At 67.1% G+C, this 15870-nt stretch overlaps 3 protein-coding genes across 6 annotated transcripts; 1 reads left to right on the top strand and 2 right to left on the bottom strand.

Moving 5' to 3' along the window:
- Window positions 1-886: 886 nt before the first annotated feature.
- LOC116442552 (translation initiation factor IF-2-like) lies at window positions 887-4549 on the bottom strand. Of its 4 annotated transcripts, XM_032105696.1 has the most exons (12): window positions 4408-4549; window positions 3760-3978; window positions 3571-3666; window positions 3134-3274; window positions 2808-2906; window positions 2598-2653; window positions 2385-2510; window positions 2244-2286; window positions 2042-2122; window positions 1816-1972; window positions 1323-1393; window positions 887-1066 (listed from the first exon to the last, which is right to left on the bottom strand). In XM_032105696.1, exons 1-12 carry the CDS (start codon window positions 4450-4452, stop codon window positions 911-913), a joined length of 1290 nt encoding a protein of 429 aa, XP_031961587.1. In that variant the 5' UTR covers window positions 4453-4549; the 3' UTR covers window positions 887-910. The 4 variants fall into 4 exon arrangements, with proteins under 4 accessions (XP_031961587.1, XP_031961588.1, XP_031961586.1 ...); XM_032105697.1 differs by having other exon boundaries at window positions 975-1393; window positions 3603-3666; window positions 3760-3803; XM_032105695.1 differs by having other exon boundaries at window positions 975-1393.
- An 870-nt stretch (window positions 4550-5419) lies between these two features.
- On the bottom strand, window positions 5420-10764 carry GCC1 (GRIP and coiled-coil domain containing 1). The gene is made up of 3 exons (XM_032107292.1): window positions 10722-10764; window positions 9291-10312; window positions 5420-8722 (listed from the first exon to the last, which is right to left on the bottom strand). Exons 2-3 carry the CDS (start codon window positions 10299-10301, stop codon window positions 7436-7438), a joined length of 2298 nt encoding a protein of 765 aa, XP_031963183.1. The 5' UTR covers window positions 10302-10312; window positions 10722-10764; the 3' UTR covers window positions 5420-7435.
- Window positions 10765-12775: 2011 nt separating this feature from the next.
- Window positions 12776-15654, top strand: LOC116443493 (acrosin-like). Its single transcript, XM_032107667.1, has 5 exons — window positions 12776-12957; window positions 13086-13298; window positions 13494-13753; window positions 14184-14329; window positions 14774-15654. The coding sequence occupies exons 1-5, from the start codon at window positions 12887-12889 to the stop codon at window positions 15530-15532; spliced, it is 1449 nt and encodes a 482-aa protein (XP_031963558.1). The 5' UTR covers window positions 12776-12886; the 3' UTR covers window positions 15533-15654.
- Window positions 15655-15870: the final 216 nt, after the last annotated feature.

Raw genomic sequence — 15870 nt, forward strand, 5'->3', positions numbered from 1 at the left:
GGCATGGAATCATGGAATCATGGAATTTGGGTTGGAAAAGCCCTGGAGCCCCTTGAGTCCAACCATTCCCAGCTCTGCCACTGCCACCACTGCCTGTGTCCCCACGTGCCACATCCACAGGGCTTTGAAATCCCTCCAGGAGTGGGGACTCCACCGTGGTCTTGTAGCTGTTCCTCAAGAGCCCAAACTTCCTCCTTCAGGAATTCTCCCTCAGGGATGTATTTTTAGCTTGGCATTCCTTGCGAGGAGGCCAGACCCCATCTGCAACCCCAATATCCTGGAATGTTTGGGTGGGAAGGGACCTCAGAGCCCCTCCAGTGCCAGCCCTGCCATGGCAGGGACACCTCCCACTGTGCCAGGCTGCTCCAGCCCCAATGTCCAGCCTGGCCTTGGCCACTGCCAGGGATCCAGGGGCAGCCACAGCTTCTTTTCCAGCCTGAGTGACTCCGGGATCCCGTGCTCCGTCCCTGTGGATCTGCTCTCTGCACGGAGCAGGAGTTGGAAGTTGGGGGTTTCCAGCAGGGAGGGGCTGCGGGTGCCTCCAGCGCTGTGGGACCTGCCCAGCCCCACCTGTGCCCTCCCCAAACCGCTCCAGGCACGAGGGGCCGCATCCAGGGGGATCCTGCCGGGACACCGGGAGCCGTGGGAGGTGTCCCTGCCATGGCAGGGCTGGCACTGGAGGGGCTCTGAGGTCCCTTCCACCCAACCATTCCAGGATTCTCTGAGCTGCTGGGAATGTGCAAATCCCGCGGGGGCTTTGGGCAGCCCCCAGGGAACGGGATGAGGTGGGAGCTCAGGGGGCAGCCCCCAGGGAACGGGATGAGGTGGGAGCTCAGGGAGCAGCCCCCAGGGAACGGGATGAGGTGGGAGCTCAGGGAGCAGCCCCCAGGGAACGGGATGAGGTGGGAGCTCAGGGAGCAGCCTCCAGGGAGTCGTCGTAGAAAGCCTGGATCCCCCCGGGGCTCTGCAGGGGGGGGCTCCGGGCCAGCACCTCCCGCCGGAAGTTCTCCCTCATCCAGGCATAGACCAGGCAGTGCAGGAACCCCTGCAGGGACACGCTCAGGGCCTGGGGACACGGAGACACGGGGTCAGGGCTCCTTGTCCCTGCAGGGACAGCCCGGGCAGGGTGGCACAGGACACGGGAGACTTTCCTCTTGGTGTGGCCGATTAAAGCACGTCCCGGGAAGAGCCAAGGAATGAAATTCCAACCCAAAAACCGTGGGAAGAGCCTGCCCGGGGTGTCCCCAAGGGCTGTCACAGCTCCCACGTGGGAGGGGGACAAATGTCCAGCCTGGGAGCCCTGGCAAAGGGGCTTTACTCACTGTGGACACGTAGAGGACAAAGAGCGAGGCAGGACTGATGCTGGTGAAGGAGAGGATGGTGAGGAGGAAGGCTGTGGGTGGGACACAGAGGGACATTCCTTGGTGGGGCACCCCCACAGTGACCCTGCAGGGCTGGGGGGGCTTTGGGACACCCTCGGTGTGACCCTCCAGGGCTCGGGGGGGCTTTGGGACACCCTCTCTGTGACCCTGCAGGGCTCGGGGGGCTTTGGGACACCCTCGGTGTGACCCTGCAGGGCTCGGGGGGCTTTGGGACATCCTCGGTGTGACCCTGCAGGGCTGGGGGTGCTGGGGACACCCTCGGTGTGACCTTGCAGGGCTGGGGGCTTTGGGACACCCTCGGTGTGACCCTGCAGGGCTCGGGGGGCTTTGGGACACCCTCTCTGTGACCCTGCAGGGCTCGAGGGGGCTTTGGGACACCCTCTCTGTGACCCTGCAGGGCTCGAGGGGGCTTTGGGACACCCGCCGGCCTTGCCTGGCGTCCAGCAGAGCAGGAAAACCAGCTGGAAGTACAGGGAGGCTTTGCTGACGCTGCGGCCGCTCCGGCCCCCGAAGCCGCCGTCCCTGTCCAGGCTCAGCAGCGGCAGCGCCGCGTTCCCCCGGCACCGGAGCCGCACCCGCCGGTACAGGAGCTGCGGGGGGGGTCCGGGGGTCAGCGGGGCGCTGGGGACCCCCCAGAACCCCCAGAGCCGGGACCTCACCGAGCAGCAGCCGAGCACCAGCAGCAGGTACAGCAGGAAGATGATTTTCTCCTCCAGCCCCGCGTTCTTCCCCCCGCCGGACTGGGAGGCAACGGGAAATGAGCGGGGCCGGGGCCAGCGACCTTCGGAGCCCCCGCGGCTCCCGGAGCCCCCCGGGCCCGCAGGGAGGGCGGGCGGGCAGCGAGGGAGGGGCAGCGCCCACCTGGGAGCAGATGTCCTGGTTCGGGTGGATCAGGAGGAGGCAGCTGGAAGGACAGAGCGGTGCTGCTGGTCCCAAACCCCCGGCGGTGTCCCGGGGGCCGCAGCGATGCCCCGGGCAGGGGCGGGGGCGGAGGAGCCGTACCTGGAGCAGTAAAGGCTGAAGGTGTCGTTGGAGCCACGGCCGTCCCAGGGCACCACGGGCGCGATGTCGGCGACGGAGGTGCCGCGGGCGATCAGCTGCGCCAGGAGCGTCAGCGCCGGCACCAGCCTTGGGAAGGGATGGATGTGACAGTCCCGGGACCTCCTGGCACGGCCGGGGCGCTCCGAGCGGGGCGGGCCGGCGGCGGGCACCTACCAGGCCAGGATGTAGGGAATCGCCTGCCAGGCGCGCTCCAGGCAGCGGCTCCGCTCCTGCGGGACAAGCGCCGTGAGCCGGGGCCGGAGGGGCGGCCGTAGCCGGGGGGACGAGGGGAACCCCGAATTCCCGGGAAAAGGGGCTGCCCTGGATCGCCCCGCTGCTCCCTTGTCCTGACAGGGCTGTGTGTGGCCAGGGCGGGGCACGGACCTGCAGCGCTGCCGGGGGCCGGGCTCGCCCCCCGAGGACGGTGCGGTGCGACTCGAACGCGTAAACAACGACCATGAGGAACGAGACGGCGTAGGAGGTCTGGGAGAGGAGAGGGGATCCTGCTGTGTCCAGAGCCGCCAGGGCACCTTCTACCTTCCCTCTCCACCCCGACATCCTCCTGCCCCCTGTCCCCTCCCCTCATCGTGCTCCGCACCCTGACACCCACCGGCCCCCGCACACCTGTCCCGGTGCCCACCCCGCGGAGGGGACCCCAGGACACTCCAGCCGCAGACAGGTCCCAGCTGTCCCCAGCAGTGTCCCCTTACCGTGGTCAGCATCCGCCCGTAGGGACAGGCGGCGTAGGCGGGCACGGAGAGCGGGGCCGGCAGCAGCGGGATGGTTCCCGTGCCCAGCAGCGCGGTGGCGGCCAGGAAATCTGCCAGGGTCAGGAGGAACAGGGGCCGCAGCTGGGGACAGGGCACCGCGTTAGCTCTGCTGGCAGCAGCCCCGGGAGCTCCCACGGCCCTTCCCAGGCTGGGCCCGGAGCTAATGCCGGGTGGTGGGCATCCTGCACCTCCTGCCCCTTCCCGGGGCTTTAAACCCGGCGCTGGCCCGGCTTTGCCTCGGGCTTAGCTGGGGCCAGACGCAGCTCTGTGTCCCGGGGAGCCGGTGACCCTCACCTGGACATGGCAGCACTGCCAGGAACCAGTGACACTCACCTGGTGTGGCGTCATTGCTTCTGCCAGGAGCCGGTGGCACTCACCTGGATGTGGCAGCACCGCCGGTGGCACTCACCTGGATGTGGCAGCAGCGCCCCTGCCAGGAGGTGACAGCGAGGACGGATCCGCTGCCCAGGAGGCTGGAAGGGACGGGGAGGGTGGTGAATGTCCCGGCAGAGCCGCTGCCACCCCCAGGGGCCAGCGCAGGGCGAGGGACAGGGGACAGGACCCACCTGAGCAGCGCTGCCGGGAGGGTGACGCCCGTCAGCGCCAGGACCTGCGGGAGGCACGGAGGGAGCGGGGCTCGGCCGGCCCGGAGCGGGGCCACCCCGAGCCCCGGCCCCTCCCCGGCAGCGGGGACGTGGGACCCTCGGCACGGCCGGACTCTCTCCCTCGGCCATCCCTCCCGAAGCCGTGCCCAGGAACCCCAGCAAAGGCGTTTCCCGTCGCTGCTGCGGGGAAAGGAGGGGCCAGGGCCGGTTCCTCAGCAGCCCCTCGGCGGCGGCTGCACTGTGGGGGGATTTCCCTGCTTCTTCTTCCCGAGTTTCCTGCTGGGATCTCCTCCTCAGCTTCCGTCGCCCGGGGCTGGAGCCGCGGCCGAGGAACCGGAGCGGCCGCCGGAGCCGGGTGGATCCCGGACTCGGGAGTGAGCCGGGAACAGCGGGGCAGGAGCCTGGGAAGAGCCGCACCGGGCCCAGCGAAAGCTCTCCCGGCTGTCGTCCCTTCTCTGCTGGTGGCCGCGGCCACCTTGGGCCGGCCCCCAAAGCGCTGCCCCAAAGCCCGCGTGGGGGGAGCCCCCTCGGGCAGGATTTGTTGGAATGGGAATGCAGCGCTCAGCCGAGCCTCTCCCGGCTCTCCGGAGGGTTCCCGCACGCCTTTACCTGGATATCCGACAGAGCCGGGGGCCGTTCCTGTGCTTTGGCCATGGCCGGCGGTGGGAGCCCGGAGCCTTCCCGGCTCTTCCCGGGATGGATGGAAGCAGCTCCCGCTGCCGCTGCTGCCCGGGCTCGCCCCACGCCCGTCTGTGGGACACGGCCACGGCGCAGCCGGAGGAACCTGCCCGGCCGGGGCAGCAGGAGCTTCCCAAGGAGCAGCCAGCTCGGTGCCAGCCCCGGGAGCGGGGCGGGATCAGCCCCCGGCGCGGGAGAGCCCAAATGAGCGCTCGGATGCCCCTGGGCACACTGGGAATGAGGGAACAGCACCGGGAGAGCAGCCGAGAGCTCCCCGTCCTGCTGGAGAGTCCAGAGAGGCCCCGGAGCTGCTCCAGGGCTGGAGCCCCTCTGCTCTGGAGCCAGGCTGGGAGAGCTGGGAATGTTCCCCTGGAGAGGAGAAGCTCCAGGGAGAGCTGAGAGCCCCTTGCAGGGCCTAAAGGGGCTCCAGGAGAGCTGCAGAGGGACTGGGGCCAAGGCATGGAGGGCCAGGAGCCAGGGAATGGCTTCCCAGTGCCAGAGGGCAGGGCTGGATGGGAGATTGGGAATTGGGAATTGCTGGCTGGGAGGGTGGGCAGGCCCTGGCCCAGGGTGCCCAGAGCAGCTGGGGCTGCCCCTGGATCCCTGGCAGTGGCCAAGGCCAGGCTGGACATTGGGGCTGGAGCAGCCTGGCACAGTGGGAGGTGTCCCTGCCATGGCAGGGCTGGCACTGGAGGGGCTCTGAGGTCCCTTCCCACCCAGCCATCCCGGGATTCTCAGTGCCAGACTCCTCTGCATCCACTCAGGTGCCAAACCAGGACTGAAGGTGCAGGAATGAACCATTCACATTCTCACACTCCCAGCAACCTCAGGAAATGATGGGATTTCGTAATTTTGTGATAATTTTAAACCCAAGGATGTTCCACTACCCAGCAAAAGTCCCCAAGCAATGCCCGGCCCCACTCCAAGAGCCACCAGAGTTCCCTCAAACAGGAATTTTACCTTTATTTCAGGGATATTGGCTGAAGGGAGAGAGGGAAGAGGGAGGGAGGAATGTGGGGGAGGGTCTGAGAGGAGGAGGGAGAGCAGAGGAAGGAAGGGCACCGGGAGCTGCAGGAGGGTGGCAGTGACAGGGAGCTGGGCACTCCTGGGGATGCTCCCCCGCAGCTGCTTCCTCATCTTCCTCTGCCAGGGACAGACGGAGGGCACAGGGATGGATCCGCGTCCTCCCGGCTGGATCCTCTCCCAGGATCCCACACTGATTCCCTGCTCCCAGCTGGCCCCACGCGGGTCCCCAGCACCCCTGGGATCCATTCCCAGCCACTCCATCCTGCAGGAGCAGAGGGAGAACAGGGATCCATCCCCCCAGCCTGAGCAGCGAGGCCGCAGCAGGAGGAGGCTCCACCTCCCTCTGGAGTTGTGGGAATGGCTCCAGGGAAAGCGTTGGAGCCATCCCTGTCATTCCCAAGGCACCACTTGATTCAGCCTTTCCAAACTGGGTGCAGGCACTGGGCTGAGCCAGCACTTTTATCCTTAAGGAGCGCTTCAAACATTCCTGGGACAAACTCTCCCATTCCCACCCAGCTCCCTCCATCAGGGCAGCACCCGGATCCTGCTGCTCCCAGTGGGAACATCCCTGGATTGAGCCCCAGGAAGGGCTTGGCTGTGTCCCCCTCCCAGCAGGGACAGGCTCTGCCCGGGACATGTTTTCCCTGAGGACTTTTTTGAGGAGAAATTGGCCCCAAGGGCTGCAATGGCCAGAGGGGAATCCAGGGAATTTGGCTGCTCACAGGACCAGGACAGCCAAGGAGGAAAGGAGGGAAGTTGCAGGTCCCTGTCCTTGTCCCTGTCCCGGGATCCTTCCCAAGGCTCCCTGGGCAGTGCAGCACCGGGAGCTGCTCCCAAACCTGCTCTTAACTGGGCTCCAGGAGCTCCTGGGGTGTTAATCCAGACCTATCCCTGTCTCTGGGCTGGGGAAGCCGAGCTTTAGCAGCCGGGATTTAATTCCAAACACGGGATTGTGCCTGTGCAGGTGAGGAGGCTCTGGGGGACCCAGGGGAGCAGAGCTGGGAAGAGCCAAATCCAGGGCTGCCAGTGAAACATCCCAGGGCATTCCAGGGTGTCCCGGCTTCCTTCTGTCACCAATTCCCAAGAAATCAGGGAAGCACCTCAAGGTTCCTGAGCCCTGGCCAGGCTGTCACTGTCACCAAGGTCCCTGCCCAGAGCTGTCACCTCCTGTCCCTCGCTGCTGCTCCCACCCCAGCAGGAGCAGCCCCTTCCTTCCCAAATCAGCACCACAGAGCAGCCAAACTTCCCTGGAGCCCCCAAAAACCAGAGGCTGGGCACCCATTCCAGCCTTTCCTCTGCCTCCTGCTCCCAGCCAGGGTTAGGCAGCTCAGATTCCCGCTCGGCAGCGCCTCGGGGTGGGAATCACCCACAGGGAGATCCTTTCTCCTTCCTGGAATCCCTGATAACCCCAGAGAGGATCCCTGGGAAGGAAGGAGAGCCTGAGCCCCTGCATGAGCCTGGAGCTGCATCCACTGGTTCAATCTGGCTCTGGAAAAGACCCTTGGAAAATGCCCAAGAATTCCTGCACTGAGCCCCATCTCCCTGTGCCTTCCATGGCCTGGTGCTATTTTAGCTCCACCTAAAGTGCTTCCCACCTTTGCTTTCATCTCCTGAGTCACCAGCCTGGCTGGAGCTTAAAGATCCAAGTGAAATCCCCTCAATCCCACGCCTGACAGGCAGGGATTGTTTTTAAACCACCTTTAAAAAAGCTCAGCATCTTCAATTCCATGGTTTTCAGATCAAGTCCCAACTCGGAGCAAATTCCCACCGCAGAGGCTTTGGGGCTGGAAAAGTTGGCACAATCCCACTGCAAATTAGTGCTAAAAACACCAACTGGAGCCCAGATCCTGGAGAGCTCCGGGCGTGGCCGGGACGAGGTTTTGGTCAGTCCTCGTGAACAAGTTCTTACGGAAAAGGGAATCAAATCCAGCCCTCATCTCTTCCCATGGAGCCACCAGGAGCCGTGGGCCGAGCTTTTGGCGATGCTCAGCTTCTCCTCGGGGCTGAAGTGCAGGATGGCCAGGATGGCCGTGAGCGTCTGCTGCCGGCCCCGCGCGTCCGGCAGCGTCAGGAACCGGTACACCACGTTCTTCAGGTACTCCAGGTTGGCTCCTTCCCTGCTCTTGTCCCGGCAGTTCTTCTGGATCTCGGCCCGCAGCGCCGCCACCTCCTCGCGGTGCTTGTCCTCGTCGGCCAGGGCCCTGCCCTGGAGCTGGTGCAGCTGCATCTCCAGCTGGTGCTTGTGCTTCCGCAGCGCCGCGATCTCCACCTCCTTGCGCGCCAGCTGCTCCGCGTACAGGAAGAAGGTGGGCTCGGAGCCGGAGCACAGCTGGAGCGCCTGTGGGAGGATCTCCGAGGAGTCCTGGCTGGGAACGTCCCCGGGGGCGGCGTCCCGGGAGCCCTTGGGGCCGTGGGGCAGCGTGAGGGCGCGGAGCTGCTCCAGCTCCCGGTCCTTCTCGGCCAGCACGGCCAGCGCCCGGTCCCGCTGCTTGTGCATCTCCTCCTCCAGGCGCAGCGCCCGCTCCCGGAACTCCAGCTGGCACCGCTCCAGCTCCTGCCGGTGGAGCTGCTGCAGCTGGGACAGCTCCTGCTTCTTGGCCTCCAGCTCCTGCCGGTGCTGCTTCTCCACGTCGTCCGCGGCCAGCTGCAGCAGCACGTGCTTGTCCCGGAGCTCTGCCAGCTGCTCCCGCGCCTCCTCCAGCTCCTTGGCCAGGCCGACGTCCTTGCCGGCCTTGCTCTTGAGCACCTGCTGCGCCCTCACCTTGTAGCGCTCAAACTCCTCCTTGAGCTGCCTCAGCTCCTGCTGGCAGTGCCCGCCCGGGGCCTTGTCCCCGTTCCCATCCCCGGTGCCCGGGGGCAGCTCCGGCTCCCGCGGCTCCTCCGCGTCCGGCCCCGCCGGGCCCTTGGCGGCCGCCGCCGCCTGCAGGAGCTTCCGCAGCTTCTCCATCTTCTCCTTGAGCATGGTCACGTCCAGCGTGGCCTCCTCCACGGCGACCTCGCCCAGCGAGCGGCTGGAGGCGGCGATGGCCAAGGTCTTGTTCTCCAGGTCCAGCTGCACGATGCGGTCCTTGAGCCTCTGGATGGTGCCCTGGTCCCTCTGCTTGGCCTTCTCGTAGGTGCCCAGCAGCTCGGACACCTGGGACACCTGGGCCTCCAGCTCGGCCACGCGCTGCTCCTCGCGCTGCGAGCGCTGCCGCAGCTGCTCCTCAGCCTGGGCCGTCTGCAGGGACACGGCGGGGTTAGGGCAGCACGGGGACATGGTGGGACACAGCTGGGGTCACACAGGGTCCCTGCTCTGCTCCAAACCAACAAGGGGCCTTCCCCACCCCGGGAATCCTGCCTGAGACACCTCCCTGTCCTGGCTTTTTGGGGATTTGTGTGTTTGGAATCACAGAACGGGTTGGGTTGGGAAGGGAGCTCAGAGCCCCCCCCAGTGCCAGCCCTGCCATGGCAGGGACACCTCCCACTGTGCCAGGCTGCTCCAGCCCCAATGTCCAGCCTGGCCTTGGCCACTGCCAGGGATCCAGGGGCAGCCACAGCTGCTCTGGGCACCCTGTGCTATTTATTTCAATCCCCCTGGAATCTGGGCGACTGGGAAGGGGGATTTGTCCTACTCCAGCCCCACTCCCTGGCTGCATCCCACAGAGATCTGTTCCCCAGGATTGTCATCCCATCAATCCAAGCCAGGACGCTCTGGACTCTCAGAGACCGGGAGAGGGAATCTGGCTCCTCCAGCCCCAAACCCTGTCCCAATCCCTGGATTCGCCCCATTCCCAGCCAGGAATCACCTTCTTCATCTCCTGCACCAGCTGCAGCTGGAAGTGGTTCTTGAGGCCGGCCATCTCCTCCTGCAGCTCCTGGATCCGGGGGTCCGGCTTCCCGTTCTCCTCCCGCACCCCCTGCAGCTCCCGCCTGAGCTCCTCCAGCTCCTGGCTCAGCTGCCGGACGTGCTGCTCGTAGCCCTGGGCGCGCTCGGCCGCGCCGGCGCTGCCGGCCAGCGCTTCCCGGGACTCCTGCAGCTCCCGCTCGGCGTCGCGGCGCGATTCCCGCTCGGAGCGCAGCAGCTCCTGCAGCTCGCGCAGCATCAGCCCGTGGTCGCCCTGCTCGCGCTCCCGCTCGTGCTGCTGCGTGATCAGCCGGGCCCGGGTCTCGGCCAGCTGCTCCTGCAGCCGCCGCAGCTCCGCGTCCTGCCTGTCCGCCTCCTCCCGCGCCCGCCCGGCCGCCTCCTCCAGCTCCTGCTTCATCTGCCGCCGCTCCGCCTGGTACGACGCTTCCATGCGGGATTTCTCCTGCGTGACGGTGGCCAGGGCGCTGGTCAGCGTGGCCAGCTGGGCCTTCAGCTGCAGCAGCCGCCGCTCGGACTCGCCGCCGGCACAGAGGTCCCCGCTCTCGGAGCCGCCCGGATCCTCTGGTTTCTGGCAAGGGGGAGCCGCGGGTTTGTCCTCCTCAGGCGCCACATCCCCCTTGGTGCTGGTCACGCTGGCCGTGCTGGTCAGGCTGGCTGCAGTGTCCGTGCTGGCGGCCGTCCCCACGCTGTCCTCGCTGTGCTCTGAGCTCCGGTCATCCGGGGAGTCCCCAGCTCCAGCTGGTGGCACCGCGAGGTCCCCCTCGTGGGACACGGAGAGCACCTTCAGGCTGGCTTCCAGCGCTTCCTTCTCCTTCAGGAGGCTCTTGTAGGCGCGGACGACGTCCTTGAGCCGCGCCTGGAAGCGCAGGAGCTGCTGCTTCTGCGTCTCGATGGTCTCCAGCAGCTCCTTCCGGCTGGGGCCGCCCCCGAAGTTCATCCCGAACTTCTCCATGGTGGGGGGATCTGCGGGGAAAGCAGGACAAGGAGAAAAGGCGCCTTTGGGGTGGGCAGGAGCATCGTCCTGGGCCCATCCGGATACCGAATGGGCAGCAAACACCACCCTGACCACCCCCTGCCCAGGACCCCCATATTGACCCCCTCAAGACCCCCATCCTGACCCCGCCAGGAACCCCAGCCTGACCCCGCCGGGACGCCCACCCTGACCCCCCAGGACACCACTCTGAACACCCCTCCAGGACCCCCATCCTGACCGCCCCAGACACCTCCCGGACGCCCCTGAGCTCTCCATCGTCACCTCCTCAGGACCACCCTGACGACCACCCTGACCCCCACCCTGACCCCCACCCTGACCCTCACCCCGACCCCTGCGAACCCCCCGGGCCCCAAATCCCGACCCCCGGTGCCCCCTCACCCCCGGCCGGTTCCGCCGCGCCGCCACTTCCGCCGGAAGCCGCGGGCGGGGGCGGGGCAAAGGGCGCGTCACCATTCGGGGGCGGGGCACGCACCATATAAGGCGATGGGTGGGCGTGGCTACAGAGCGGGGCGGGGCTTTGCTCTTTGGGGGCGTGACCTCTGCACGCGATGTGGGCGTGGCCGGGTGTGGGGGCGTGGTCTGACATATGGGGGCGTGGCCTGGACACGAAGGGGCAGCTGCGTCCCCGAGGGGGCGTGGTCACCCGTGAGGGGCGTGACCACCTCTGCGGGGGCGTGGCCACCCTTGCGGGGGGCGTGGCCAAGGGACGAGGCCCGGCCTTCGGCTCGGCTCGGCGGGGCGGTGGCGGCCCGGTGGCGGCCCCGTGTCCTTCCCTGTGTCCCCTCGAGTGCCCCGTGTCCCCTCGTGTCCCCTCGTGTCCCCTTGTTTTCTCCCCGTGTCCTGCCACGTTCTCCCCGTGTCCCGTCCCGCGTCTCATGTGTCCTCGTGTCCCCCCATGTCCTCCCCGTGCTCCTCCACCTTCCCCGCGTCTCCCCGTGTCCCCCCGTGTCCCCTCCGTGTCCCTCCGCGTTTCCCCCGTCTCCCCGTGTCTCCCCCGTCTCCCCGTGTCCCTACGTGTCTCTCCGGGTCTCCCCGTGTCTCCCCCGTCTCCCCGTGTTCCCCCGTGTCCCTCCGTGTCCCCCCGCGTTCCCTCCGCGTTGCCCCCGTCTCCCCGTGTCTCCCCCACCTCCCCGTGTCCCCTCGTGTCCCCCCGTGTCCCTCCGTGTCTCTCCGTGTCCCTCCGCGTTGCTCCCGTCTCCCTGTGTCTCCCCCGTCTCCCCGTGTCCCTCCGTGTCCCCCCGTGTCCCTCCCCCTCCGTGTCCCTCCGCGTTGCTCCCGTCTCCCCGTGTCTCCCCCGTCTCCCCCGTCTCCCCGTGTCCCTCCGTGTCCCCCATGTCGCCCCCGCGCCGTCCGTGTCCCTCCGTGCCTCCCCGTCTCTCCTCCATCCCCTCGTGTCCCCGACCCCGTGCCCTCTCCGTGTCCCCTCGAGGGGGTCTCAGTGCCCGCCTGCAGCGGGGGTCGTTTGCTCCTCGGGGCGGGTGGGGCAGAGCCCCGGGCAGGGAGGTGACACCGAGCAGTGTCACAGCCCGGGGACAGGGGAGAGGGACGAACAGTGTCGTGGCCCCTCCCGTGCTGTCTCCTCCCGGCCCCTGCAGCCCCTCTCCGAGGGTGTCCCCTCCGGGAAGGGCCTAGAAGAGCAACCCAGTGCTCCAAACCCTCCGGATGACGATGGGGCAGAGCTGGAGAGCCCTCGGGTCTGCCCGAGACACCCCTGGCACGGCCACTTCAGCCGGGCCTTGTCCCAGCTGTCCCCTGCGGGAGCGACCCGGGGCTGCTCCTGGTATAACCGGAATCCTCCAGAACCGCGGGGGTCCATAAAAGCCCCTAACGGCACCGTTTTGGTGTCGGCGAGTCCGGCACCACTTTGTCCTTGGCCCGGGGCTGTGGCCAGCAAAATTCCAGCCACCACAGAGACCCCAAGACAAAACTTCATCACCTGTTTGTGCATTCTGAGCCAACAAAGGAATGAACGTTCATTGGTTCTAAATTACATAAATCTCTTTCATTAATTAGCTTTCTGGCCTCCACTGGTTATTGAATTCTTCCACACCTCCCACTGTGCCAGGCTGCTCCAGCCCCAATGTCCAGCCTGGCCTTGGCCACTGCCAGGGATCCAGGGGCAGCCCCAGCTGCTCTGGGCACCCTGGGCCAGGGCCTGCCCACTCTCCCAGCCAGCAATTCCCAATTCCCAATCTCCCATCCAGCCCTGCCCTCTGGCACTGCTGCCCACTGGGATCAGCCCAGCGCTGGGGGGTTCTGGGCTGGGCCAGGTCCAGCTCTCAACCCCCAGCACCCCAAATCCTTCTCCCAGGGCTGCTCCAGCTGCTCATCCCCAGCCCGGTGCCAGGAGATTCTCACCCCTGTGTTGGCGCTGCCCCCCAGACCATTCCACGTCTCTCTGACTCCGAGCTGCCCCTCCCCGCCGTGCCCCACACACAGAACCGGCCCCTCTGTGACATCAGCCCGGCCCGGGGGCACCGCGGGGCCCTGGGGCTGCAGGTGCCACCTCTGCTCCGGCTCTGCCGCCTGCTGCGCTGGCACCGATGGCTCTGCTGGGGCTGCTCGTCCTGCTGGGCCTGGCCGGGCCCGCGGGGGGCACCTGGGACACCTGCAGGTGAGCGGCCCCAGGGGCTGCCAGGGGGCTCGGGGACACCCGGGGCTTCCCTGGCACAGCCTGGTGACAGACGAGCCCCTCGGGGCTCCCTGGCCCTGCTGTGCCCAGGGATGGCTTTGTGCTTCCAGAGGCACCTGCGGGCTCCGGCCCACGGCGTCTGACCACAGCTCTGCTGCCGGCACGTCCCGTGCTGAGGGTGGCACCAGTGTCCAGCCAGGGGCCTGGCCTGGCATCGTCAGCATCCAGGCCACCTGGGAGAACGGCACGTGGCACATGTGTTCAGGTGTCCTCCTCAGCTCCCAGTGGGTCCTCACAGTTGCACACTGCTTCGCCAGGGGCGGGTAAGGAGGAGCAGGGACAGAGATGTCCCCCGAGCACGGGCAGGTGGCCAGGTCACAGCACCACATGCCACTTCCATCCTGGCTCTTTCCTCTCTGCTTCTCTCTCTGCCTTGGGAAGCAGAAGGCCGGGAAATGCTGGGCTGCTGCAGCCTGTGGCTCTGCTCCCTGTCACCCCTCTCTCCATCTGCTCTCCAGGGGCGTCTCCACGTGGGAGGTGGTGATTGGGACCACAGACCTGACTCAGCCGGGCCCCGAGTCCAAGGTGCGCCACATCCAGAGGCTCCTGGTGCACCAGCACTACGTGGCTGCCACGGCGAGGAACGACATCGCCCTGGTGGAGCTGGACCAGCCCGTGGAGTGCAGCGACTACATCCAGCTGGGCTGTGTGCCCGACGCCTCGCTCAGGGTCTCCGAGCTGAAATCCTGCTACATCGCCGGCTGGGATTTTGCCAAAGGTGGGTTCCCAAACAAGATGTGTGCGCCGAGGGTGAGCTGGGCACCCTGGGAACACGGACTGGGCACCCCAGGGACATGGGCTGGCCACAGACAGGGTCCGGCTGCAGGACGTCAGCGGGGCCGGGGCTCGGAGCAGCCCGGGCTGGGGGAAAGAGTCCTCGCCCAAGGCGGGGCGTGGAACAGGATGAGCTGTAAGGTTCCTTCCCACCCGAACAATTCCGTGACTCTGTGAAGCCTCTGGAGAGATGGGTCTGGCCCCTCCCCCAGAGCCAACAGCAGGGACACAGCTGGACACCGTCGCTCCATGGAGAAGGGGCAAAGCCAGTCCCAGAGAAGGGGCAGAGCCAGGCCCGGGGTAGGGATTCACCCCAGGCAGGGGAGAGGACGGGTACCGAGCTGCTGGGGGCTCATTCCCCTCTGTGCCCACAGCTCAGGGATCGGGCATGGTGCTGCGGGAGTCCAAGGTCCATCTCATGGACACGGAGCTCTGCAACAGCAGCCGCTGGTACGCGGGGGCCGTTCATCTTGACAACCTGTGTGCAGGGTACCCCCAGGGCAGCATCGACACCTGCCAGGTAGGAACACAGCCCAAACACAGCCCAGCCTGTCCTGTGTCCACCCCACCCTTCCCCGCCCACGGGTCCGTGTCCCGGGGCTGTCCTTTCCCATCCTCCCGTCCCTGTCCAGTGTCCTGGGGCTGCCCTTCCCCATCTGCAGGTCTCTGTCCTATGTCCCCTTGTCCCCAAGGCCTGGTCCTGCCCACAAAGTCCATCCAGTGCCCCCAGCAGACCCAAAGCGAGGATGTGACCCTGGAACGTTTGTCCTCCGCACATCTGGGACCAATGTGCAGAGATGGGAGAGCCCCCAAGCTGCTCCCAGCCGAGGGCCTGGAGGCTCCGGCCCCTGAGCAGAGCCTTCCCGTGCCGGGAGTGCGGACCTGACAGGGGCTGGGAGAGAGGAGCCAGCCCTGGTGCTGGCAGCAGCCCCCCACAGCCCCTGAGCCCCCTCTCCTGCCGCAGGGGGACAGCGGGGGTCCCCTCGTCTGCAAGGCCAACGAAGCCGACTACTTCTGGCTCGTGGGAATGAGCAGCTGGGGCAGAGGCTGTGAGAGAGCCCGGCACCCCGGGATCTACACCTCCACTCAGCACTTCTACAACTGGATCCTGCTCCAGACGGGCCTGAGCCCAGCAGAAAGAGCCAGTCCAGCACCAAAGCCGAGCTGCACCCCGACTCCTGAGCCAGAGGTCACCTTGACTTCTGTGGAGACGCCAATGCCAGAGCCGGTGCTGGAGCCAGTGCCAGAGCCGGTGCTGGAGCCAGTGCCAGAGCCAGTGCCAGAGCCGGTGCCAGAGCCAGTGCCAGAGCCGGTGTCGGAGCCGGTGCCGGAGCCAGTGCCGGAGCCTGTGCCGGTAACAGAGCCGATGCCGGAGCTGACGCCAGAACCGGAGCTGGTGCCAGAGCCAACGCCAGAGCTGGAGCCGGTAACAGAGACGATGCCAGAGCTGGTGCCAGAGACGACACCTGAGCTGGTGCCAGAGCCGGAGCCGGAGCCGGTGCCGGTGCCGGTGCCAGAGCCAGAGTCGGTGCCCGAGCCGGAGCCAGAGGTGGTGCCCAAGCCGGCACCGAAGCCAGACATCCCCCCGGTGCCCGGGCAGGAGCCGACGCCAACACCAGAACCGGACAGGCTTCTGCTCATCCCGGTCCCGTACCGGAGCCTGGTGAAATTCTGTGACCTGCTCAGGGACTTCCTGCAGTTTCTCAAGGACCGGCTGGGCTGACCAGGAGGACGAGCAGCTCCAGCTCCGGCCGCCGTGGCCCCGGGCCGTTCCCTGCCGGCATCGCGGGGCCAAAGGCAGCCCCAGCGCCCGGGGCCGCGCTGTCCTTCCCCGCCCTCCCCTGCGCCCAGCCTGGTGTCGGAGCTCCGTTTGTGTTGAAATAACGCTGCTCGCGTTCCCGTGAACCGCGGCCTCAGCGCAGTGCAGCCCCCGGGGCAAGGCGAGCCGGGAGCCGGGAGCCGGGAGGGAAAACGAGCGGGGTCGGCCCCGGTTTGGGAGGAGACGAGGGCGGAGCCGGGGAGGAGCGGGAGAAGCGATTTAATAACGGAGCGGAACGGGAA

The sequence above is a fragment of the Corvus moneduloides genome, chromosome 4 (genome assembly GCF_009650955.1).
Source record: "Corvus moneduloides isolate bCorMon1 chromosome 4, bCorMon1.pri, whole genome shotgun sequence".
Taxonomy (NCBI): domain Eukaryota; kingdom Metazoa; phylum Chordata; class Aves; order Passeriformes; family Corvidae; genus Corvus; species Corvus moneduloides.